General features: G+C 59.1%; 1 protein-coding gene across 6 annotated transcripts in view; it reads left to right on the forward strand.

Annotated features, from left to right (window-relative positions):
• The window catches only part of WWP2 (WW domain containing E3 ubiquitin protein ligase 2), a 43,835-nt gene that overhangs the window by 11,759 nt on the left and 6,608 nt on the right, over positions 1-25,468 (forward strand). For all 6 annotated transcript variants that reach the window (XM_075161719.1, XM_075161715.1, XM_075161716.1 and 3 more), the window contains exons 5-16: positions 244-381; positions 1,194-1,290; positions 6,521-6,660; positions 9,377-9,593; positions 15,925-16,014; positions 17,870-18,044; positions 21,307-21,361; positions 23,367-23,448; positions 24,110-24,238; positions 24,533-24,611; positions 24,767-24,838; positions 24,930-25,018. In XM_075161719.1, the coding sequence (XP_075017820.1) occupies positions 244-381; positions 1,194-1,290; positions 6,521-6,660; positions 9,377-9,593; positions 15,925-16,014; positions 17,870-18,044; positions 21,307-21,361; positions 23,367-23,448; positions 24,110-24,238; positions 24,533-24,611; positions 24,767-24,838; positions 24,930-25,018 (1,363 nt within the window). The remainder of the gene's footprint in view (positions 1-243; positions 382-1,193; positions 1,291-6,520; positions 6,661-9,376; positions 9,594-15,924; positions 16,015-17,869; positions 18,045-21,306; positions 21,362-23,366; positions 23,449-24,109; positions 24,239-24,532; positions 24,612-24,766; positions 24,839-24,929; positions 25,019-25,468) is intronic.

A 25,468-nucleotide genomic window follows, 5' to 3' on the forward strand; every position in this document is an offset into this window, starting at 1 on the left:
GTCTGGCGATGCTGGTATGTACATGTAGGTGTGGGGCCAATGCTGGTGGTGCTCACTGGGACAACTGGCCCTCAGGGAGCAGGCACGTTGTCCTTTGGGGGTGTGGGGAAGCCTGGAGGGGACCAGGAGGCTGACGTCCCGTTCCATGGGGGAGCCGGGGTGGTGGAGCCATCCTCCATCACAGCTGGCATCCTGAGTGGTGACTGCTTGGTCTCTTTCTCCATGTCCCCTCGTCTCCCACAGTGGAGAACAGGCAGCTGACCCTGGACCTGCAGACGGAGAACAAAGGCAGCGTTGTCTCCAGCGGAGAGCTGACGATTTTCCTGGACGGGCCTGCTGTTGATCTGGGAAACCTGCCTAATGGCAGTGCCGTGACAGAGGGTGAGTGCCGCCCGTCTCCGCATGCATGCGGCGGCTCTGAGCACGAGGTGGTGAGCAGTGGCGGGGAGAGGAGTGGGGCTGAGAGCATGGCCCCCAGGACCTCTGAGCAAGTGTCCGAGTGCCAGCAGCCGCCTCCTCTCCCAGGTAAGGCTCCGGTCACTGCCCGCCCCAACTCCGGGCTTGCGCACAGGCTCCCGCAGGAGCGAGCGTGTGGTGGGACAGGAGCGGGAGCGTCGACAGGCTCACGCCCTGCCTTCCCGCCGGCATGGGAGGAGCGGCCCTTCTCCGAGCCCTCCACCAGCCGCCCGTGCGGCTCAACCCCTTCCCTCTCTGTCCTGTGTGGGCTGGGGAAATGGCTTCTGTATTTAATGAACCGCTCAGAAAAGGGCTCCCCGTGGCAGAGGGTGCGCAGAGACAGACTGGTGTTTGACCCGTTGGTCAGCAGTTCGTGCTGGGCAGGGACTGGTGCCTTGCTTTCCCTCGGCTCCTTCCCTTCCTTGCTGGGAGATGAAGACTGTGAAATCTGGGAGTCTTAAATGCAGCCGCTCTCCTGGTGCTGCCCGTTCTGCGAAGTCCTGCGTTTACCTCCCGAGTGCTGCGCTCAGAGCCACAGGGTGCTGTGGGGACAGGCTATGCCATTGCACAACGGTGGGAGAGGAGAGCACCCCAGCGTAAGGGCGGGGGGTCCTTGTGTGCGGGTGGGTCTGTCCTGAAGCTGTTGTGCTTTTGGGTCTCCTTTTGGGAAGGAAGGAAGGAGGCTGGAACTAGTGGGTGCTTCATTTTCTTCACCCACTTTTTCTTCACTCATTCAGGGTCCCAGGTGCCTGGACGGGACCCCAGCAGCATGGCTGCAGCCACAGAGGGCCGACACCAGCCTCCCAGTACAAACTGCTTTGGAAGCAGACCGAGGTAAGGGTCCTGTGCTGGCAGCATCTGTCAGTCTGTTACTGGGGGGTTGCTGCGGCCGTGAGGCAGCTGAGAAATGTCTGGACCATCCTTGTGCAGTGGACCCCACTCCAGATCTCCCAGCGAGCCCCCGGCAAAGCAGCCCGTGGGAGGTGTGGAGCAGGGGTGGGCTGGCTGACTTGGAGGACAGCAGAGCTGGGAGGTGCTGAGGGGTGGCCATACAGCTGGGGTGCCGCTGACCTGAACTTCTCTTAAAGTATTTGTTTCTCAAGGAATATCAGGTCTGTGATGGCCCAGACGATTTCCACCAGTTGCTCTACTGGCAGCTGAGGGAAAGGTCTATCAGGGAGGCGTGGGACAGGCTGTGACCAGGCAAACCAGCAAAAGGCTAGTCTGCAGGGGTCCCTTCAAATGGGGATTATGAGGACCCCGGCTCTCGCCTTGAGCACAGCCGGGGCCCAGGCTGGGAAGCACAATGCCCCTCCGGGCAATGGTCACAGGGGGACGCTTCCAAAGGTCCAGGGAGAGCAGGAGAAGCAGAAAAAGCAGAGCTGCAGGGAAATAACAGCTGCTTCCAAAGGAAATGAGATGCTTGGGCACCAGGCCATCCTGTGCCTGGCACGGTGCCCTTCCTTGCCTTCTCGCTGGGCTGGAGTGGCTCAGCGCTGCTCCTTTTGGAGCTGTGGTTATTGAGAGACGTGTCACACTGTCAACATGGAGTTGAATTTAACACCTATTTATATTTCCAGAGCATGGCAGTGGCCCAGCAGCCTATACAGATGTTCTGGTTAGAAGTGTGCCTGTAGAGAGGGCGCCTGCAGCCTGCCCGATAAGAGGTTCTGCGTGCCCCCAGGCTTAGGAGCACTCTCGGCAGCAAGCCCCACACCTCGAGCTCTTCTGCTCCTTCTTCATCTGCTAGGCACATACAAGAGATGAGCAAAGGGGAGAAATATTTTCAGCTCTAAAAAGTGACCCTGGCCCTCCATATCGCGTGTTCGTCTCTCACCCGAGAAGGGAGTGGGATGGAAGATTGGGAGTAGGTTGCTGAACATAGTTTGTGCCCTTTTGTTGTGGCTGCTCCTCTTGATTCCTGCTGTCCAGGTGTTAAAGCCTTCTCCCAGGTGAGAGCGTGCTCAGTGTCCTGATGGGAGCTGGACTTTGCAGCCACTTAGCAGCTATGAGGCAGTGCTAGAAAGCCTGCAAAGAAAGTTCTAGTCTGGAAGGCTCAGCCTGGTGACTAGGTGTGACTGCTTACTTCTGATTCCTGACTGCTTTCCGATTGTCTGTAAGTAGTTTCTGCTTTTGGTGTCGTCTCGACCTGTGAGCGTGCGAGAGAAATGTGGTGAGGTCTGGCCAGTACTTATGCAGGGGACCTTCAGAGACCTTCCAGGTGTGCTTGCAATCATTAAAAATCCTGTGGCTGCTCTGGTATGGGAAACTTAGTAGCTAGATTTCAATTCATCCTAGGCTCACCTGAATTTAGGGTTGTTCTGGACATAACTCCAAGTTCGATGAGGTACTGCTACATGGGGCAGTGTGTTGCTGTACCCACCATGGAGGCCGCTGCCTTCTCCGGAGTGGAGTACAGGTCCTTTGCACGTGGGAATGCTGTTTGATGTTTGCTCTGTTTATACGCAGAGCTGTGTTTATTTTCATGGGCTTGGTGATGGATGCTGGCAAACTCACTCGCAGGCAGGACAGAAAGAAAAGGGTCATTCTTTGCTCCTCAGCTATTTCTACACTGTCCCCTCAAGGGAAACTGCTTGGTCAGGGCTTCTCTTTCTTCTCCTGAACAAATGTCATCTTGGGATTTGCTGCTAATCTTGGTGACAGGGTGTGAAATTCCACAGCCCTCTGTGTGGAGAGAAAACAGAGCCCAGAGGTCCCTGGCTGAGAGCTGGTGCCGTGGGTGCTGAGAGGGTTGCCACAATCCCCGTTTGTCTTGTGGTGGCCAAAGGGGCCTCTTCTGACAGCAGGGAATAAAGTAGCCTGGTTTGCGGGGAGGCTCTGGCTCGCGAGCCACGTCAGGTGTTGTCATCTAGGCACGGCTGTGAGAAACTGCTGTCACCTGTCACGAGCTTGTGCAAACTCAAGTGATTTCTTCAGTGCAGCATGCTTTGCTTTCTCTGCTTGTGTGATGTCCAAAAGTCACCGCTCAGCTAGCGACGGGCATGAGCATCCCTTAGGGCAGGCGGGAGACAGCTCCGGGTCACTCAGACGAAGTATTTCCCTTTGTGAGACCCCTTGCTCTGCAAAGCCCCACGTGTGGCTGCGGGATGTCCCCAGGCATGTGGCTTCTGGTGTGACACAGCAGCAGCGAAAGGTCAGGGGAGCTGCGAACGCCAGTTGCAGCCCTGGCACAGGCAGGGGAGAGGCGGGCAGTGCTGCATGGTGGGTGTGCTGCCTGCTACTGCAGAGGGGCCGGGGGATTGCTCAGGCCTTGGAGAAAAAGCTGTGAGATGGGTCTGGGGTCAGCTGGAAGGGGGCGGGTAACAGGAATAAACCGGGTTCGGGGTTTTGGAGGCAGGCGCCAGAGCCAGATTCAGGGTTTTGGAGCCAGGCGCCTCTTCGGCTGCATGTTCTGCTGCTGTGGGGCGAGGGGGTGTTCCTCCCGCCCCAGCTCCAGGGTGCTGGTACAGGGGTGCCATCTCTGTGCCCGGCATTGCAGGCGTGAGGGCTGGGTGCTGGGGGACGTGGCTGCCTACTCCCCCCTTTGCAGGGGCAGGGGGAATTTCTCAGCTCCGTGTTTCGGTTCCCCACGTGGCGCCAGGGCTCTTCCGGCTGTGTTTCCCGGTGGTTGTGCCCCGACCCCCTGCAGCCGGTGCTGGCTCCTGGCTGCATGCTCTGCCCTCCCTCCTCTGTGGCCGCAGTCTGCGATCTGGTGTGCCGAGTGAGACCGAGACTGGTGCTGCCACCTCTGCTGGCATCTCATGCCAGGACCTTCTGGCCACCGCAGCGGGAGGAGGCGGCCGTTCCTGGGTTTCATGCCCAGGGCCCATGTCAGCCTCTGCGGCGCGGGGGCTCTGCCTTGGCAGAAGCAGGGAGCTGAAAGGTTGATGTCACCCTGGCTGACGCCACTTTCCTCTTTGGCATCGTCTGCTCCCTCTGCCTCTGGCCCAGGAGGGGCGATGGGGCAGAGCACGTGATGGGGCAGCCACCCAAGAACTGCGATGGCGGGGGTCTTGCCAGCCGCCTGGGAGGTGGGCTGCCCTCCGCACGCCCTGCTCTGTCCCACTGGCGTGGCTGCGAGAGGCTGTTCCCATCCGCGCTGTGACTTGTTTTCTCCCCGCTCCTATTTTAAGAGCGCGTTCCCAGCCCCGCCGCTCTCACGTGGCCTCCCTGGGTTTGTTTCCACGCGTCTATTAAAAGACAATGCCCAGATGGGAGCACTCGTAGGAGGGCTGGGCTGGGCGGCGGGCCGGCTAATTCAGGCCTGGTAACCCTGTGCGGCCGGCTGGCAGCCTGGAAACATCCTGTTTTGGTTTCTAAAAACTCTCCAGGCAGCTCTTAGCTCATCTGTGCTGAGAAGGGCAGGGACCAGATCCGTCCCGTGCCGCGGGGGCCGCTCCCGGCAGGACCGGCTCCTGCCGGCGGTGCCACCTGCCCGCTCCCCTCCGGCTGGGGCTCCGGGGGCCGTGACGCCTCCTGGCCTCGCTGCAGGGTGAATGTGGGGAGGTGGGTCCTGGCCGACTTTCAGGCGGTGCGTGGTGCCAGCGTGCCTCGCTGAGCCCCATGGACAGGCAGCGAGGGGCAACCTTCACCTCCCGACCGGGGGAAGAGGAGCCCATTCTGCGCCTGCAGCTGCTCCGAGTCCCCAGGTGCTGGTGGCCAAAGCAAACCCCCAGCAGGTAGTGGTGTCCTGGGGGTAGCCGGGATTTCTGGGGCGAGCTCACTCTCTGAGGAGTGCCTCGAGGAGCCCCTGTGCGGGGCTGCCCTCCTGGGAAGGTCTGTGGCTGGTCAAGGCGGCCTCAGCAGCTCCTGCTCACAGGCTGCTCTGCCCATGGCTCTTATCTGATCTATTTTCAACAACCATCTCCTGCTTTCCCATGTCTCCTCCTGATCCCAGCCCTTCCTCTGCCCGCTGTCGTGAGCCGCTCCCCAAGGAGAGCAGCTTTGGAGCGAGTGGGAGGAACCGAGGGCTTGCTGGAGCTGGTGAGGGTGGCATGACTGATGCTGTGCCCTGTCGCTGCCAAGCTGCTGTCCCCTCCCAGCTCCAGCCCTGAGACGTGGGGACAGTTTGTGGGTTTTGCCCTTTTAAGGGGAGAACTTGGCTGGGGCAAACAGACTTCCTAATCCCTCTTGTCCTCACCCTCTGCGGTCACTGGGCTGGGATCCTGGGCAGAGGTGGCCGGGCTCTGCCTCTGCTCCCCTGGCCCCCGGATGCGGGAATGCAGCATCCCCCTCCTCCCGCCCTGCCCCGTCCCCCTGCCCGCTTGCAGTAACGACTAGGCTGCTTAATCAGCCCGAAAACCCTGAATTCTTGAACGCCTTTGGGCTGCCTCAGGGGCTCAGGATGGTCAGAGAGGGAGAGCTTGCTGAAGGGGACGCGGTGGCAAGGGAGCTCCAGCGTGGCACAAAGAGAAGACCCCCCTGAGAGATGGAGCAGCCGCATCTGAGCCGGTTGCAACCCGTGCCATGATTTAAGCTCCCGTCTTTCCCGGTTGCTTGTTCCCTCCTTAGCCAGAGGCCGTGGCTGTCCCAGCTGTCCCAGCAGCAGTGAACACTTGCACCTTCCTCACCTGCTTTTGTACAAAGCTTGTAGCCGGGCAGGAGGCACGGTGAGGGTTCCCACCAGCGCCTGATGCGGCACCACGGTGCAGGAGCGGAATCTCTCCTGGGAGCTTTATTGCAGGGGTGGAAGGAGCAAACTGCCGGGGGCCATGAGTGCTACAAGCAGTTTTCTGGCTGTGAGTGCCCGGGGCTGTTCCTCAGCACATGGGGCAGCCGGGGTGAGCACCCGCAAACAAAAGCAAGGTCATCGGCACCCAGATCACTCCTCCATGGGAGTCTGCCACTGGCAGGCGGGTGCCAGGACCAGCGGGCATGCTGGCAGGTCCCAGTAAGCAGCATGAAGTTCAGGGCTCTCCCGTGGCTGCATCCCAGCCGTTCTCGGGGAAGACCGATGGCTGTGCTGGGGGAGAAGTAGCACAAGACGGAGGCAAAAAGGCAGGAGTGGGGTTTTCTTTGTGAGACCAGTGGTGTGTCTCACCTCCCGTGTTTCTTTCCCTTGCAGGACGCACCGACATGCAGCTGGAGTGGCCAGGCAAAACACGGGGAGCGGAGAGCAAAGTCCCAGCGCCAGGAGCCGGCACCGGCAGCAGGCCAAGAGCACGCAGCATGCCAGCATGGCCAACGGCACGGCCAACGGCACAGGTGAGCCCGTGCTCGTGGGAGGTGGGGGGGACAGAGCTTGGGGCTGCGTTTTGTGGGAGAAAATGGATTTCTGCTAGGATAATGGATCTTGTAGTGGCTGAGAATCTCCTCCCTGTGAATTGATTGATTTTTATTGATTTTACTTTTGATAAGCTGGGCAGCTCTGCAGAGTGCACTGGTAGGATTTGCTCTGCCCGTCGTGAATAATCTCTGTGGCTCCTCTCTGGAGTCTCCCTGACAAAAAATACTGCACCCAGCTCCAGGTTTTTAAAAGGATACTGGGACAGCAACGTCACTGATGCCACAGCAAGGAGGACAGTTATCACAGCTGAGGGGACATTTTTCCGGGTTGGGAGCGTTCAGCTGAATTGGCCCAACAGTCTTCAGTGAAAATGTTTTGAGCTCTTTGCCCACCGAAGTGGGGAGGAGCAGCTGTCTTGCTGAGCACCAGAGAAGGCACAAACCCACCTCTGAAAAGGGGGTATTTCTGGAAGGGTTTCTCTTGTCTTTTCTTGGGTTTGTCCACCAAGCCATAAATACCTTGCAGAGCGGGGACTGGGACCTGCTGAGTGCCTGACTGCAAAGCTACAGGCGGTTTTCCTTCTCTGGCTCCGTGGAGCTGGCCAAGCAGTGCGGCATCTCCCGCTCCCCTGCACTGCTTTTGCAGGCAGTGCTGTCCTTTCTTTTGATTTTATCGGACACCTGGAAGGAGAAGCAGAGTGCTTTGTTTCGGGTAGAAGGAAATGTTTTGTTCAACCCAAAAGGAAGATTTTTTTCTTTTTCCGTTTCATTGGAAAAACCTGGAGCAATGCAATTTCAATTTTGCCAAAACCCATTTTGGGAAGGAGATGGGGGAGCGGAAGGCTGATGTGAAATGTTGCCTTTCAGCTGTCGCTCCTGGTCTGTGCTCCCCTCCGCGGGGCTGCGGCTCGTCTCTGCCCTGTTTGGTGCAGCACTGTACTGGGAGCGAATGCTGCACGGTGTCCCCTGTGCCCAGCCAGCCCTTCACAGCGTCCTCCTTGTGCAGGGACACTCCCTTGGGCTGTGGGCAGAGTTTTTGTTCTGGCGAGTACAACTTGACTCCTTGGCTTTGGTTTATTTAAAACGTGTTTTATTGGCCCGGCCCCAGCCTCCCCAGTGGCTTTATGACTGTGCCGTCCTCGTCGCTGTTTACCACTCACCAACCTCCGTGTCTCCCACAAGTCCTGTCAGTGATGATTTTGCACTTCAGGATGGGGGGATTTGTTTCGGGTGGCTGGGATTAGGGCTGAACACCCTGCCTTGCGCTCTGTGGAATGCCTCTAGAAACCATCCTCTTCCTCCTCAGTTTAGTACATTTTGGTGACATTATCATGTTTTTTGAGCAGACTGTTGCAAGAATTTCCTGATTACATTTGTCACTCACAGCTGTAATTTCATCTGACAATAAAAGGAGATTATTTCGTGGCATGTTTTCTCCACAGCCACGTTGCTTAGGCGTAGCTGTGTTCCCCCTGGAGCCCTTCCTTATCAGGTGAACTTTGGATCAGCTTTTCCCCTGTTTTGTCCAGGACTGAGATCAAACCGATCACCGTGTAGTTACCTGGGTCATTCTGCAGGTTCCCTTTGAAGATTGGCACAAGGCGTTTGAAGCTTCTAAAATTGCCCTTTCCAAGGCTTGCTAGAAATGAGTAGCAGTCGGAGACCTCCTCACCCGAGTCTTGCAGGACTCCGGTGGAAGTTGCTGTGAGCCTGCTGACCTGGAAATCTTCTTCACCTATAGATGCTGCCTGAGGGGCTCCTTTAGTTGCTGATGCTGTGTACCAAGATTCCTCCAGGGCTGGAGGATGCTGTCCTGCTTCGCTCCAGCCGCAAAGCAAAAGTGTCCCGAGCAGTCTGCCTCTTCTACAGAGTGTCTGTAGTTCTTCAGTCTCCCGTCTGTGGGGGTTTATACTGTTGTGAGGTTTTTTCTTACAATACTTCTAAATACTTGGGCTTGTAGACACAGATACTTCCCTTACAGTTTTCTCCATTTCTCAACTCTAACTTTGTGGAGCTCTGTCTGCATCCCTTATTTCTTTGTTACTTGTTGCTGGTTAGTTTTTAATGCTTTTGCTTTGCCACTGAAGCCAGGACGTCTTGTAGCAAAAGCTATCCTCTGCTGGACTGCCAAGTCTCAGGGTTTTTTGGCTATCTAATAAACATTCGTCAAACAAATTCCCTTTCTTTTTTTTTTGGTCTGCATTTTCCTCCTCATCGGTTTTCTTTGTAATTTTCCTTCGCTCTGTCTCTTCCCCTTCCCTTTTCCAGAAGTTCAGTGGAATCCAGCAACATTTAGCTCTTACCAGTGCAACAGCCGACTTGCTGAGCCTGGGCTTCCCTCTCCCTGGGGTAACACTGCGCCAGCCGTTTCTGAGCTCCTGCTCGTTACCTGAATTCCCATCAGACATGCAGCGTGTTTGCAAGCGGCAGAAGATACTGAGCGCAAATGCAGAGTACCCTCCGCTTTTGTCTCAGGACAAAAGGCAGTGGCAGTGGTTCCCAGAGGGATCTGACTGCTGGGTGAAGGAGGTGCTGCCTTTGCTGCAGGCTGGGAGCACCGTGAGTCCTGTGCTTGGGTGGTAGCGGCTGCCACCCACCATGTGCTCTGCTTCCAGGGCTGCGTGGATGTGGTAGATCAGCCGGGCCCCCCATTACTCTTTCTGGGTGCTAACATCTCTGCCCTCTGCCTTTCCAGTGAATGGAGACGCAGCGGGTGCTGCGGACATCGAAGAGGAAAGGCCGGCAGCGGGAGCGACCGTACCGACCGTGGCGGCGTCGAGCGTGGCTGACAGCTCCGCCGCTCCTGCCCTTCCTGCCCTGCCTGGCTCTGGAGAGGCAGAGGAGGCAGCCTCCGGCTCCAGCGCCCCGCCGGCCCGGGCAGCGGTGCTAGCCCTGGATGCTCTGCCCCCCGGGTAAGCGCTGCCTTCTGCTTGAGACTTCCCTTCCCCTGACAGGGCCACCACGACGGAGTTGCCTGTGGCCCTCGGGGAGGGAGGCGCGGCCCTGGAAGGTCGGCTGGGAGGACGCGAGCAAACTGGGGCACTGCTGTGTGCTGGAAGAAGATGTTTGAGGGAGGGGGCTGTGCACCAGGAGTCAGTGGAAATGTTGGTGCTCAGCAGAGCAGAGGGGGCCTGGGAGTGCCTGTCAGGGACCTCTGTGCCCCCGCTCCCCTGGCGCAGCCTGTCCTCCCCAGTCTGAGCCTGTGACTGAGCCGTGGACTCCTCTCTCCTCCTCTGAGCCGGGGTCGGATCTGTGTCCGCTCTGGGTCTCTGGGCTAATAAACTGTGGATCGCGTCTCTGCAGCAAGCAGCCTCTTGGTGTCCGTGCCCAGGCGAGCAGCAGAGTCCTCTGCTCTCCTGGGGCCGCTGAAGGGATCAGCAGAGGAAAATGCATGAGAGAGTGAGCGTGGATTTCCAGGGAGCTCGCTCTGAGCAGGAGAGCACGGACAGGCACTCCAGAGACACTGTGGAGGCATTGGCCACTGCTGGGGGGAGGCAGGCAGGACCCTCACATAGCTGTGCCCATTCGTCTCCTGGTGCATCCTCCTCCTCCGCGGGATGTGGGGAAGGGGCTGGGAGGAGGGCTGGGGCCGGCTGAGCCATGCCAGTGGGCTCGCTGGCTCTTGGTGGGGGCGGCGGGCGGCTCTGGGCTCAGCCCCCCTTCCTGCTGCAGCTGGGTCGTTCTCCCCATGTATTTCAGACACCTTTAATTCTGGACTGAAAACGCAAAGCGGCGAGGGGGGTGGGTTGAAAATGGCTTGTGTTTCGTATGAAGGGAGCTGTTTATTTTCCTTTGGCTGAGGCGATGCCTGGAAGGTCAGGGCCTCGCTCGTGTGTCAGTCACAGGTAATTAGGGTTAACGGCTCAGTGTGCCTTTATGCAGGGTGTGTGAGGGTTTCTGTTCTCCGGCCTGGGCGCTTCCTGTTTCCAGGCAGCTGGAAAAGTCCAGTGCTCTGAAAAAGGTCTTTATTCCAGCCAGAGCTTATGCCCCTTTCTGCTCCTACCAGGTAGACTGAAGGTCTCCTTTTCCCCACCTCTGCACGGCCCCAGGTGGAAACAGGCTGTTGTTTCTTTCCCGGGGCGGAGAGGAGCCTGCGAGTATCTCACGATTAGGGTTTCCGGAGGCGTGGGGAGGTTGCAGGCCCTGCTTTCTAAGACACACCAGACTTGCATTTACCTGGTCTAGCCGAGTGGAAGGGTGGCCTGTGTCCTCCCCATGCCTGTCTCCCTGCGGTGCTCACACACCATAAAATCTTGCATGTCAGAGCGGGGAGGAGGATAAAACTGTTGCGCTTTGGGAAGCGACTGAAGAGCAGTGAAGGTGTAGCGAGCTGTCCTCCAGGCTGAGCTTGCAGAATTTGCATCTCTGGAGACACCTTTGATTAGCACCATGTGTATCCGTCCCTCCTTGTCCTGACCGCAGGATCTGTAGGGGGGAAAGAGGGCAGCAACCCTCTTGCATGTGCTGTCCGAGCTACATGCTCATGCTGGGCTGGCTTGGCTAGCAGCTGACCTGCTTGGTCAGGTGGAGACCAAGTATCGAGGTCTTCCCAGGTGAAGGAGAGCGGACTTGAGTCTGTTGAGGTCTCTGTAGTGCAAGCCCTGCCCTGAGAGCAGCCAGACCAGGTTCTGGGCTAACAGGGATTTGCACAAGCAGGGATTTGCTAAACAGGGATTGCACAAAACACTGGCCCTGGGGTGGCATAAATGAGCTTCTGGGGATCTCTTGAGACCCGATCTAGGGCAGCTGATTTTTGGCTGGCTCATTACACCAGGGTATTGGTTTGACTAGCGATTTGGGGCCCAGCTTGGGAGATGGGGATATGGCTGGCTGGGCTGGTGGAGGCAGCGATGTCTCAGGCAGAAGGGATGCAGACAAAACCAGGCCACTTCAGCTCTGGCAGCAGTCTGCTTTGCAGAAGGCGGTGCAGGATAGCCCCTCGCTGGCCTGGCTCCTGCAGGGATGGCTGTGCAGAGAGCGCCGCAGAGTCCCTGAGCGATCGCTCTTGCTTTGCCGCTTGCAGGAGTGACGTCCCCTGCAGAGCTGCCGGTCACTCTGGCACTGAAGAGCTGGAAAGCTGTCTTGTTCCTCCTGCTTTCTGCAGGAGCCCTGCCTCATTCTCCAAGAGTCTCCTTTCATCCGTGGGAGCGTGGAAAGCACTCGCGCTCGGCTTCCCTTCAGCCTCTGGAGGGGTGGCGGCTTTTCCTAGCTGCGTGCTGGTGGGTGCGCTGAGCCCCAGCCTCCCTGCTCGTGCCGGGCTGCGCGCAGATGGAGTCGAGAGCGGCTGGGTTCATGTGGGGATTCAGAGCTATTTATTCTGCTCAGATAGCTGTCTCTGAACATCTGCACCAGATGTGGCGGGCCCAAAGGCATCTCACACAACTGGGAGTCTGTTCTAGGGCCTGGAGGGTGCTGGAAGGTGTTCTGAATAATTCCAGCCCTGACAGTGCCCAGAAGCTCCTTCACATCCTCCTGGCTTGGGCAGAGCACGTTTCCTTGCGAAGCCGGGGAGCGTGTGCGGCACAGGAGCAGTCGGTCGCAGCTCTCGAGGCCTTTGGCGCGGGGCCCTGGTTCTCACATAGGGGTTTCTGAGCGGACCGATAGCGAAAGGGGGGAGGGCACAAGAGCTGCTGGCTCCTGCATCTGGTTCCTATCAGTGATGATCCTGCACGGGGACAGACGGTCGTTAGCGTGGCGTGTGTACACAGCGCTGTCTCGCCCGTACAAAGAGGTGCATTATGCTGCCTGGCAGAAGGCATGGGGCTGTGGTTTCTTACATAAGGAGGGCGTTTTGTTTGGACTGCAGGGTTGCCTCAGCACTGCCACTTCACACCGTCCGTGGCTCCTTGTATCCACTGCCGTTGCAAGCCTTGCGGGCGGTCGGAGGGGAGCTAGCGGGGGCTGACGCGTCGCGCGCTTCGTGCTGGCAGCAGTGGTGCACGTGGGTGAGAGCTCCCACCATCTAGCGCTTGCTCAACTGCTGATCTCCCTGGAGGAAGAGCCCATTGTCCTGCGTCTCCCTGAGCAGTCCCTGGCGGGTCGGCAGATCGGATGCAGGGAAACTCGAAAAGGCCGAAGCCTGCGAAGAGCTGGGCAAGGTGGTCTGAGCAAGGATGGGTTCTCCCGGTGCCCCTGTTTCTGAGGCCGTTGCTGTGTGTCCGCCATACTAACAGTTCGTCACCGCTTTTAATGTTTAGTGTTTAATGGCCGTGATTCGCTGTTCATAGGGCGAGGCAGCGCTCAGCAAATTTACCAGGGAGCTGCTGACCTGAGGACCACGTGAACTTGTCGCCTGTTTGTATAGGGTGTGAGACAGGGACAGTGGGCATAAGTCAGCTGCCACCAGCAGCTCTCCCCAATCCTGCGTGGCTCTTTGCAGTCACGAGGGCACCCAGAGGAGTATCTGAGGGATCCAGAAACCCTCTGCCCTCGAGGAGTCCTCATCATGGGGTTTCTGGTCTCTACAGCCCCAGAAATGGTACCTGGGGGCTTGAGAGCCTCTTGTCATAAAGGACTTCCAAGTCCTCAGAGGCATATTGATCAGAGAACCTGTTGCTAATGAGTCTGGAGGACCTGTCCCCTCCAGTAATGACTGCTGGCACCACTGGTTCTGTGTGCACAAGGCTGAGGTCCCGTTCATCTCTGAATGACCGCGTGTCAGCGTGGACAGAATGGGTGGGACATCTGGCTGGGGTTGTCCTCACTGTAAGCGAGTGGTGCTGCGGTCTCTAGATCCGCCCAAAAGAGGCTGTTACGTACAACTGACCTTGGAAAGACGATAGATGATGCTTAAAGGAATTTTGCGGGATGCTGACTCCTGCAAAGCCTCATGAGCGGAGTTGTGCCGTGGAGTTTTGTTTGCGAATAGCATTCCTCCACCTGAGCCTTGGGCCGGATCCGTATCTGGTTGCTGGTGGCTATCTGAAGTGCCCGCAGTGCGAGTCTGGGAAGGGGCTTCCCAAAGCTCTGCCTGCAGTGGGCAGCTCTCAGCCAGCGGCACTTCCACAGCCCTGCCTTCTCCCTGAAGATGCCGGGGGACTTCTGCCCTCCATCTCATGGGGTGGACACGCTTGTGTCTTTGAGAAATCCCAGCTATGCTGATTTTCTCTTTAGAGATTTCAATCTTTTAGCTGTCCTGGTGCTTTTATGCTCATGAAGCACTGCGTTCATCGCTAGTGAACAGGAAACTCCAGGCGTTTCCCCTCTGACAACGCCCAACGCTGCCCAGGGGTAACCCAGGAAAGGGCTGACCGTCGGCCGAAGAGACAAAGATTTCCTGATCCCGGAACAGCACCGGGTAGTGCCACTCCTTTGGGTGGCGTTACGCAGGGCAGCCCCTTGCTGTCAAAGGTGTACAGGCACAGTAGGTCCTGCCTTGGACTCTTCCCAGCAGAGATAACCACTGGTGTCCCTAGACCTGTTCTAGTGATGAGAAGGATCCAGTCCTGCTTTCATCTGGAGATGTTACTTGGTCTCTGCATATGAATGGAGTTGACAGTGCTTTTGAGAAGCCCATAGGAGCGAAGCCAACAGCTCTGATTTGGGTTAGACAATCTCTCTGCTAAACCCCGAGTCTGGCATTCACGTTCCCCTCCTGCTTTCAGGGAACTGACTCTTATCTCAGAGTGCAAGATTGCCTTCTGCCCAGGGCAGAGGTTTTTCAGGCTGTCCGCATGGCTGCTGGACCGCTGGGGTCCCCAGCTGACGGCACGCTGCCAGGGTTTGGAAACGCAGCTGAAGCTGTCTTCTGCCTTCCCACTTCTTTCGAGAGCAGTCTCGAGGCTGTGATGCACGCGATCTGTCGCAGCAGATCTGTGGTTGTGGCTGAGGTCTCTGTTTGGTGGCTTCATTGTCCCCTGGGGAGGTTTGAGGACGAGCAGGGACGGTGTGAGCCCAGGCAATGGGACATTGGCACTCAGTGCGTCTCCTCCTTAAGGGCTTCTTGCTTTCTGCAAGCCCAGATTTGTTCCCTTGCTGTCACAACAGAAGCTGGTATATTAATTTCCTAGGGCTTTTTGTGATGATTAATTGAGACTGAAGATTGAATCGGGAGGCAGACCTGTGGGAGCAGAAGTGTGGCAGGAGAACACTTTATCTGTCAGCAGCTGCCGGCTTGCCTCTCTCTGTTGCAGAATAAAAGCTGACAGGAAAGCACGGTGCTCTTCAGAGCTTTTACCTTTGCCAGGGCATAAACTTTCGTGAATGAATTAAGGCAAAGAATGGTTTTCAGTGTAGCTGTGTAAAGCCAGGCCTCCCTATCGCACCGGCTCCCCTTAGGGACCACCTCCGAACCGAGTGCCTTGTGGCCACGCGATGTTTTTAAGCGGTATCTGTCAGCAGTGAGCAGGAGGGCTGCCAAAGAGAAAATTCAACCCCAGCCCAAACTCAAAGGCTCCCCTTTAAAGACGTATTAAGAGAAACCAAACAAAAACTACATCAAAAACTCACAGGACATAAAACTGACCCTATGTGAAATCTTATGCTGACCCTCCTACTTTCTGGAGGAAATTAGGAATTTATGCTCCAAATTATGCCTGTTTTCAGAAAGCAGACTGCTGCAGCACGTCTCTGATCGTCTTGATCTAGCAAGCCAAGCAACTGCCATGTAGACCTGCTGTCATTCTTTATGTTAAATAAAAGTTAGCACGCCGTAGCTAAGCAATATGAGGGGGTAGGCTTGCTAATCCACCAGATGCAGCTCTCTGGACGTTCTCGGTGATAAGGTGATTATTAATTATTCACAGCTCACTGATCCGTGGGGGAGGCTTGGCTCTACAGCTGCACAGTCCGAGTCTATGGGCACACATGCAAACCGTTTTCCTAGGGAGGCTGTTCGGGCGTGATTTAAAGTAGACGAAGGTGCCTGCGAAGTCTCTTGGCCTACGTGCAGCAAGGCTCCGGCTCTCGCTGCCCTCCAGGTGCAGGGGCTGAGGCTGCCGGATCCACGTTGCTTGTTCCAGCTGAACCCCTTTGCTTCACCTCTGTGTTTGAGGAGAGGACGGGCGCCGTCTCGTCTGCCTCAGGTTTTCTCCACGTCCTCTCCTGAGGGGTGCCGCTCTCCCCAGCTGGCCCTGGAGCGGTGTGTGGTGCGGCAGGCGGCCGGGGAGCCCTGCAGCGGGAGGCACACCGCTCTGGCTGTCATCGCAGCGGGCGGTTTGTTTTGGTAGCTCCACCTCAGCCAGGGTTCGGTCTCTGTGGTAGCAAGTATCAACTGTCTCATGATTCGGGTTTTTTTTCTTGCAGGTGGGAACAGCGAGAGCTGCCTAATGGCAGAGTCTACTATGTAGACCATAACAACAAGACCACCACGTGGGAGAGACCTCTTCCTCCAGGGTAAGGGGCTCTGGGGGCAGCTGGCGTCTCACATACTGAACTAACTTCTTAACTTGTTGATCAGATGCACGGGCGTCTGCACAAAAGGGGAGAAGTGGATTGGTAGCAGGAAGGTCTTTTCATTCCTGAAAAGAAATGGGGTGAGATGACCAAGTGTTCCCTGGCCTGAAAGCACACCCTGTATCCTCAGAAAGGTCTTTTCAGCATTTGTAAAAATGGAAAAAGCTTTCCAATTTGTTGCGTTTTGACCTCTGTTAGAGGATTATTTTTTTAAACAGTCCATGGAAATCACTGAACGCTCGAGCAGCAGTGCAACCGCTTGTGGGCAGAGCAGAGGAGGGGGCCTTTGGGATGGGGTGCCAGCAAAGTCCCGCCAAGGACCAGGAGAAGGGAGGGGGTGGGCCTCATGTCACCTGGAAAAACAGATGCTTCTAGATGAGGACTGCGCTCCTGGTGAGCAGAAACAGGCACGCTCAGTGAGCCCCAAACCTGGAGCTGGACCCCGCACTCTCTCAGAGGGGCCTCTTATGTTCTCAACCACGGTGGGGTCTGCCTGTGCTCGAGAAGATGATGCTGCTCAGCTCCATGAGACCTGCAGGAAGCACTCCACAAAACTCACGTCCAGGAGGGCCATGCTTTCATTTGCGGGAGTAAACAGTCTTCAGGTCATAAAGGCTGTACACAGCCCTGGGGGCCACGTGCTTTCCAGAAGCTTGTTGAATTCTCACCTCGTTGTGCTCCTAAAAGCAGAAAAGTCGGTACAGCCGAACTGTTGTTGTTCTCTAGACTGAGTTTGTTCAAGGCCGGAATGACTGAAGTGTGCTTTAACCACCAGCATAACGTGTGAAAGTGAAATACAAACCCGTCCTGTTCTTCTCCACGGGAGTCTCCAGGTTCCTGGGCACACACTACCTTCAGTTAAGCTGTGATCTCTGCAGCCGCTTTCTGATCCTACAACAGTTTGAAATTTGTCTGGTGTTAAAAGAGGGAGGCTGTTACCTGGAGAGGTAGGTTTGGAGTACCCCAGGGGTGCTCCTTCCCTCCCGCACAGGTCTCCAACCCAGCGCCTTGCCTCTGTCGAGGTCAGCTGTCTTGGAGGAATGCTTACGGCATCCTGGTGCGAACTCTGCTAGTGTCTAGGCATCCCATCTAGGCTTCATGTGCCCTTGCAGGGAGGTGCTTCAAGTCTTGCTAGTCTCTTGTATTTCCTTCTGGTGGATCCTTGTCCAAACGAGCCCCTTCAGCTGTGAAACTGGTGGTTATGCTGGAGCTGGGAATGGAGCCCTTGTGTTAAAGGGTATCTTAGTCTTGTGAGAGGAGCCAGAGAGCAAGTGTCTGAAGTCAGCCTGTCGTGTCAGAGTGAAATGAAAAATCACGGTCTGCGTAGCTGGACCCTTGGGCCCTGGCAGCTCTCGGCTGTTTCTCCCTTGGAGGACTATGAGCTGCTTTTCTCACCTGCGTTTCTGAGAGGCAGAACTCGACCACAAATCCTCTGCTGAGCTGCTGCATGGGGGGAGGACAAGGGGAATGTGGCAACTGGGGAAGTGGCTCACAACCCAGTGCTCCTCTCAGTCACCCTTTCAACACGTTCTGGGGCAGCAGCTGGATATTCTCAAGCTGCTGCTGCACATCCAGACCCTGGAGGCAGCCCTCGGGCGAGGGCAGTGGGAGGTTCCTCGGTGTAGGACCATGGTGTGTGCCTTCTGCTGTGCCTCCAACCTCTCCGGGGTTTCTTTTTGCTGCCTTCACGCCAGCGTTAGTATTGAGTTGCCGCACGGCAGCTGAAGGCACCTGCCAGCAGCACCCGCGGAGCTGGCTGAGGACAGACAGTGACATCTTCCTCTGGTGTTTCCAGGTGGGAGAAGCGCGTGGATCCTCGAGGCAGGTATTACTACGTGGACCACAATACCCGGACCACCACATGGCAGCGCCCCACGGCCGAGTACGTCAGGAACTATGAGCAGTGGCAGTCCCAGCGAAACCAGCTCCAAGGAGCCATGCAGCAGTTCAGCCAAAGATTCCTGTACCAGGTGAGAGCCGGCGGCTGCAGTGGTGGAGGTCTCACCTGGGCTGGCCAGGGAGACGCTGAGCGTGGGGAGGTGCGTGCTGGGCTGCGTGGGGTCCGTCGGCTCGGTGAGCTCAGCAGAGCAGCGCTCAGACAGGAGAGCCACGAGCTCCTCTGCTGCATGCAAAGAACCCTGTGGGAGTAACTTTCTTTTTATAAAACAGCTTGCATGGCCCTGAAGGGTGGTGGGAGGTGTCCTCAGCAGCCTGTCCCTGGTGTCCCTTCAGTGCCAGCATGGCTAGGCACACGGTTTCCCCTGTGGCTCCTGTCAGCTAAGCCTTGCTGCTTACCTGCGAGGCTTGCAGGACTTGCTGCGTGCTGTCGGAGCTGGGCATACGCTGAGGAAGCTGTGGGAGCCTGGTCTATAGCAGGAGGGGAGGCTCTCGGGGCTGAGCTCCTCCCTCCCCAAGTCTCCGTTGGACTGAGGACAGCGAGTTGAGTGGCAGCAGGAGTCAGCAGCAGTAGCTGCGGGCCCAGGGTACAAGTGCTGGCATGGTGAGGGCTGCAAGAGCCAGGGGACCAGAGAGCACAGGGAACGAGCGCTGCTGGGCTCAGCGAGCTTCCTCCTGCTTTCTCTGCTTCTTCCCCTCATTCCTGGTTTGGGCTGAGTAGCTGCATTTCCTTGCTCAGGGAATGATCTCTCAACAGCCCCACAGAGCAATAGCTCCTGGGCAGAGAGCAGTCTTGTCCTGGTCTTGCCTTTGCTGCTGGAGCCGGGACCCGGCTTCCAGTGGTGGCGAGCACCCTCTGATAACCAGGACCATGCTGGCAGCCGTTGTGCTGCAGGGTGAGCAGTGCTTGGGAAAGAGGCAGGCTGGAGCGTTTCCGCCTCCCGCAGCGGCGACGTCCCAGTGCTCTCCGCCGTCGGCCGGCCACGTGCCTCGCAGAGGCTGTGCCGCGGTGTAAAACATGGCTCTTGCCAGAAGGCAGGGAAGTCTGGTGGGGCAGGTCTGGAGTGAAGGTGGGCAGAGTAGGGTGACCAACTTCCCATCGACATTTAGCTCCTCTCAGAGAAAGCCAGGAGGCTGATGTGTCCTGGCAGCGCTGCTAGTGCTGGTGAAAGCTCTGTGCTCCAGCGAGGAGCTTGGATGCTCTCTGAGAGGGGGTGCAGAGTCCGTCCTCCGGTGCCGCGCTGCATGAGATGCAACCAGGGCCATTCCCAGCTGCTCTGCCACTTTCCTCCCCCTGCCCATCTCTCCCTGGACAGCTCGCCAGCTCTTCCAAGCCTCGCGGCAGGAGCTGGACCATCGCAGCTCTGCTGCCCTCCGCCCGTCTGTGCTCCTCGGCACGCCATTCGCAGGAGCGCTGCGGAGGGGTGCACGGGAGGGGCCTTCCACCGGAGGCCGAACGGGGCTCCAGGCCTGTCGCTCACTTGCGTCTCTGCCAGCGCCAGCCTTGGAGCTGCTCCAGCGCTGTGCAACTCGCCCTGGCCGGGCTCCGCGGAGTGCAGAGGGAGGGACTCGTGCTCCAAATTTAGCCTGATGAAACGATTGTACTTTTTGTTTCAAGCTCTCTGCTGCCAGCGGCGATGGCTCCTGCTCTGCCTCCTTCCCCCCAGGGGCTTTCTGCTTTGCCTTGCCCTCCCGTCTCCAGCGTCCACCAGCCCTCCTTGCCGGGAGGGGAAGGTGGGGAGGTGATGAGCAGCGCTGCGGCCCTGGGCGATGCAGAGCCCTCCCCGCGCAGCCCCTGGGGGAAGCCGCAGCTCGGGGGGCCGGGGTGCAGCCAGGGACCACTCTGCCAGCAGGCGCCTCGGTGCCGCAGGGCTCCCCGGGCTGCGCCCGCACGCAGCACCCTTTGCACCGAGGGGTCTTGCCGGCACAAGGGGCCAGGTTGTTCCCAGGGGCTGTGGAGAGCTGCAGGAGGGCCAGCTCCCTGCAGCTCTGCCCCGGGCTCTTGCGTCTCTGCCCTGTTAGCTTCAATTAGTTATTTTTAGGTCACAGTGAGGTGATACCTCTGGACGTGACTCGTCTGCGTCTCTGGCCAGCCTGTTTGGGCAGGGAGGGAGCGGAGACTGCCCCAAGTCTGAGGCACACGGTGCTGGGCTGGCCGCTGCTGGGGCAGTGCCTCCTGCACCCGGCCCTGGCATGTGGGGCCGGGTACAAGAGACGAAGCTTGGAGAGGCACAGACCGTGCCAGCCCTGCCCCTGTTGCGCCCCAGGACATCCCGGGGTGCTGGGCTGCCGTGGGGCGCACCGAGTGCTGGTGCCTCTCTCAGAGTGGGGGGCCCTGGCAGCCTGAATAGCAGCCGTGCCTGGGCCTGGGGCTGCCTCCCGTTCCCCGGGCGGGAGGGACGGGCCTGGCTGAGCATTTCCTGAGCCCAGGCTGACTCGGATCCCCAGCCCGGTGCGGAGGGCTGGGACGCCGGCCCCTCTCCAACAGCTGGGTTTCAGGAGGTGCAATGAAAATGCCTTTTTGGTAACAACGCGTTTCTTATTTAACCATTAAAAGCACTCGCAGGCCTCCTTCTCCCCTGAACCCCTGACTGTCGGGGCTGCGCCTCCGTCCCCAGGGACCTCCAGTGGAGCTGGAGATGGGGGGCTCACGCACACAGGGGCAGCACTCCAGCCTGCTCCCCCTGTCCCAGGGCATCCCCGGTTCAGGCTGGGTGACGGCCGCCGGCTCTGCCCGCCCCGGGGAAGAAGAAAGGTGCTTTGTGCGGTGGCCCCCAACCTGCTGGGGGGGCGGCGGGGCGCGGAGCCGCCCGTCTGCGCGGGATGAATGTGGCCTCAGTGCGAGCGCATCCCGCGCCCCGCGCCCTGCCCGGGGAGGAGGGGGCCGCCGGCCCGCCAGGAAGCGCTGGGCGTGGACAGGGCTTGTGGGAATGATTTCATTGGAAAGGCCTGCGATATTTTTTCCCCTCTTGTGTGTGGTTCTTGGAGGAGGCTGGAGGTGTATCTGGTGGGGACAGCCGGCGGGAGCCGAGCAGCCGCGCACATCTGGACCCCACCGCGCTGTCCCGCTCCCCTCTGTGCAGCACGGCCCTTGCCCCACCGCCCCCTTGGCTGCCCCAGCCTCTGTTTAGTTTGTGCTTTATTTTTCTTTTTTTTTTTTTTTTTTTTAACCCCCCTTGAGTGTGCAAGTTTTTTTTTTTTAGTTCTCTGGGAGCTGCAGGCCGAGGCGAGGCGAGTGGGAGCAGGGGCTGCGCGCCTCACCTCCACACTCTGCTCTTCCCAGGCATCCCTGCCCTGGTTTTTATTTTGTGTTTTTACCCTCTCTGTTGTCTCTAGTCGTCTGGCGCCCCGTCCGACAATGATCCTCTCGGTCCCCTTCCTCCCGGCTGGGGTAAGTACTGAGCCGCCTCACCTGCCCGCCGCCGCGCTCGCTGGACAGCCCGCCGGGGATGCTCCTCCGTCACCCGGAGCGGGACCCTGCCCGTCCCGCGGGGAGGACGGCGCTGTCAGCAGCTCCGTCGCTCCCGTCCCTGGCGTTAATGGGAATGGTGACTGGGGAGCCAGCGTTCCCCATGCTCTGCTGCATGTGGGGCTGAGTCTGCCCGTGATTAGCATGATCTCTGATTTGAAATCCAGCTTTTTTCCTTTTTTCCTCTTTTCCTGGAGGAGTTCCCAGTCTCTCTCAGCTACTGAATGCAGAAGTGCTTGTGGTTGTTCTTTTGGACGGGGGGAAAGGTTGGGGATCCAACTCCTCATTCGTCCCCAGACCCCTGCTCTGCCAAGCAGGGATCCATCCTGCTGCCGTGCGTACCTCCTGGGATGCTCAGCCCGCAGTGGGGCTGGGCTGTCCTGTCCCCGTGGCCCAAGCATCGTGTGCTGGGATGTTTTGAAATGTCCCTGTGCCATCCCTAGGGCAGAGAGACCCCCCTCCATGGCAAGAGCGTGCCTGGAGAGGGCAGGCTGGGATGCTCGTGGGTGCAGACAGACTGTGCTGTGCCAGGCAGGCAGGGAGGGCAGGAGAGGGGTTAAAACTGCGGGGAGCTTGGAGCAGGACGGGGGGGCCCAGGCTGCTAAGGGGGTCTCTAAGGGCAGGGTGTCGATGGGCATGGTGCTGGAGCCTTTGCTGCCATGCTGGGTGGCCCACCTCCGGCATCGCTGGCCTGGGAGTAGGGGGGCCCTGTCCCCAGCATCAGCTGGGCAGACGGGGGGGAGGCAGGCACAGCTCTGCGTGGGGCCAAGCTCCCTGGGGTGGGGCGGGGGTCCCTGGCATGGATGGCGTCCCCAGGATGGATGCAGTCCTGGTCATCGTATGCGGGGTCAGCTGGAGCCACAGCCTGGGGGCTGTTTCCCGCAGTCCGGGAGTGAGACACAGTGAGGGGGGCCACGGTGGCCGGGAGGTGACAGAGGAGCGTGCGTGCAGGGCGTCCCTGCCGGCATGGAGAGGGCCGTGCGTGCGGGAGTGACGCAGGCACGTGGAGGGAGGAGGTGTGTTGCGTGTGGGGCACACGTGTTGGTGGGGAGGCAGCGAGCGTGCATGGGTGTGCGCAGGGGGTGGCTGGCGAGAGGCAGAGCAGTGTCAGCAGGCGTGCAGGCGGGACAAGAGGGGGTGCGTGGGGTGGGTGCAGGTGCTGGGGGGCTGGCGAGGTGGGGAGCGGGTGCAGGATCACCACCGGACCAGGACACGTGGTGCCCAGCCACGGCTGGAGGCACCTGCTGTTCTGAGTGTGCAAATAGTGTCGGGAAGGGGATGCCTGGGGAAGTGTGTGGCACACACGGGGTGTTGGGCAGGGGGGGAGCATGTGCAGGGAGGCTCCTGTGCAACTCGTGTGTGAGGCTGCGGGCACAGAGGGCGTCGAGCAGTGGTGCTGGTATGAGTGGCGTGCTTGTTTTATGCCTGTGCGCAACAGGAGGAGGTGTGGGTGTGCATGCGTGTGCAGCGCACGCTGGGAGCACGGGCTGTGCACCAGCAGCAGGGCCACGCAGGGAGTTCGGATACGTTTGAGAAAGCACCCGCAGATCTGCGTGGAGGGATGCTGCGCTTGCGGAGCGCTGCGTGTCCGAGGAGGGTGCGTGTGCCGCCTGCCCAGCAAGGTGCGTGGCCGAGCACGCCTCTTGTGCCAGCCTGGCAGCACGTTGGCAGGGCCAGACTCAGCCATGGCACCTTCCGCACGCTGGCCTTGGGGGCACCAGAGAAAGCCAGCCTGTGCACGTAGAAGAAATGGAGCGTTTCTTTATCCTACCTTTTCCAAATGAGCCAGGGCAGTGCCGGTGGGGAGGTGGGACAGGGGGAGCCGACAAACTTCTCATGAGGTGGGAAGGGGAGGGCTATTCCCGGGACTGCAGGTCAGCGCTGGCCAGGGCGCTCCAGCTAACGCTTCCTCTCCCTTTTCTCTTAGAGAAGAGACAGGACAATGGGCGAGTGTATTACGTGAACCACAACACACGGACCACCCAGTGGGAAGACCCTCGCACGCAGGGGTAGGCAGCCAGCGGGGAGAGCAGGGGAGGATGCTTGTGGTTTCCGAAGATCTGTGTGATGGGCTACCGAGTGCTGAGAGCTGGCCACACCAGGGGACCGGGCCCCCAGACGGCCCTGCAAGCTGCAGCGCTGGGGAGCTGAAAGCACTGAGAGCTGCAGGCAGCGCTGGAGCCCAGAGGGTCGGGCACTGTGACCCTTGGCGCTGCGGGGCAGCTATCCGGCTTGTGGGAGCTGGGGGTAGGGATGAGGAAATCCCTGGGACTGAGGAGCGGGCGATGGGGAAGACTGCAAGGGCTGTCTGGGCAGAAAGAGGTGCTTTCTTCTCACCCTGTCACCTTCCCACAGGGCTCTGCTTGGGCTCCCGAGAGCTCTGGGTTGCGGCTCTCCAGACCTGGCCCAGGTCTCCCCTGAGACCACCTCTCCTGCAGACAGAGAGCAAAGCCGTGGCTGGTCCTGGCTGTGCCCAAGCGTGCAGCCTGGGCAGGGCTCCTGTCTCAGGGCACAGACGGGTGCTTGCTCACCCATCCCATAAATCCTTCCTTTTGCCTGGCACGGAGCTGCAAATTGAAGGTGGTCCCCAAGGGCAGCCATTCGGAGGGCCACAGTTCAGGGCGAGAGGTGCCTGAGGTGCCTGCCCGGTGACCCATTCCTTGCCGGCAGGATGATCCAAGAGCCGCCGCTGCCGCCCGGCTGGGAGATGAAGTACACGAACGAGGGCGTGCGCTACTTTGTGGACCACAACACTCGCACCACCACCTTCAAGGACCCGCGCCCTGGATTCGAGTCTGGGTAAGCGGTTTTGGGCTGGGCCCTTTGCCCTGCAGCCGGGCTGCACGCTGGGAGCTGGGACTCGAGCTGCCGCTCCTGCCCTCCCGTGGTCGGGACACGGAGTGGGGGAAGTGGGTGAGCTTTGTTGCAAAGACACTGAGTGGTGGGTTTAGGGCCTCACATTTGGCTCTGGCGGAGGTGAGCGGCGCCCCAGAGATCTTCCTCCCGCCTGGCAGGCGATGAGGCTGCTGGGGCCGGGCAGCTCGCGCCAGGGCAGGCGGGGATGCTGAACCAAGGCCCGTGCTGCTTTTGCAGGAGCAAGCAGGGTGGCTCCCCGGGGGCGTACGACCGGAGCTTTCGCTGGAAGTACCACCAGTTCCGCTTCCTCTGCCATGTGAGTAGAGCGGCCGGAGGGCCCCAGCAGCTCGGGGGCTGCTGAGCCGCAGAGCTGGATGGGTGCATGGACAGCCTGACCCTGTGGGCAGGCGCAGGTGAGGAGAGCCGCTGTGCCAGCCTGCACAAAGCCTTGTGTCTCTGCCTTGCTCGCAGTCGAACGCGTTGCCCAGCCATGTGAAGATCAGTGTTTCCCGACAGACGCTCTTTGAGGACTCCTTCCAGCAGGTGAGGAGGTGCCGGGGCCGCAGAGCCCAGGGAGGTGTGCAGCCAGCCCTCGCACCAGCCCGCAGTGACGCTTCCCCTTGCTTCTCCCCAGATCATGAACATGAAGCCGTACGACCTGCGGCGCCGCCTGTACATCATCATGCGAGGAGAGGAGGGCCTGGACTATGGTGGCATCGCTAGGTGAGCGCTGGCGTGCTGGACCACGCACCTGCTGCTGGACGGGGCTGTGCCTCGGCGTGAATCCCTAAAGGGCAGTGCGGGCACCGGAGTCTGTCCAGCAGCTGCACTCGGCTTCCCCAGCCTTTCTGCAGTGCCTGCAGTTCACATGGGGGAAACAGTGTGAGTTTTAGGAATGGTGGAACACCCTGAAAGCATTGCACCAGCCTGTCCCTGGCACAGAGAGGGCTGGGGGACCCAGCTGGGGCTCTCCTGCCAGCGTGGGGGCGATGGGTCGAGTGGCCTCTTCTCCCCGCAGCCAACAGGTCCTGGTGTTGCCCGGGACAGTCGGTGTGTGCCGGGGCAGACGTGGTGTCATGCAGTTGCTGCAGCCTCCACTGCCTGCCCCGAGGATGGTGTTACCACAGAGCATGGGCTGCGTCTCGGCTGGAGCGGGGTCCTGTGTCCCTGTGA

This window comes from Calonectris borealis, chromosome 12, assembly GCF_964195595.1.
Source record: "Calonectris borealis chromosome 12, bCalBor7.hap1.2, whole genome shotgun sequence".
In the NCBI taxonomy this organism is placed as follows: domain Eukaryota; kingdom Metazoa; phylum Chordata; class Aves; order Procellariiformes; family Procellariidae; genus Calonectris; species Calonectris borealis.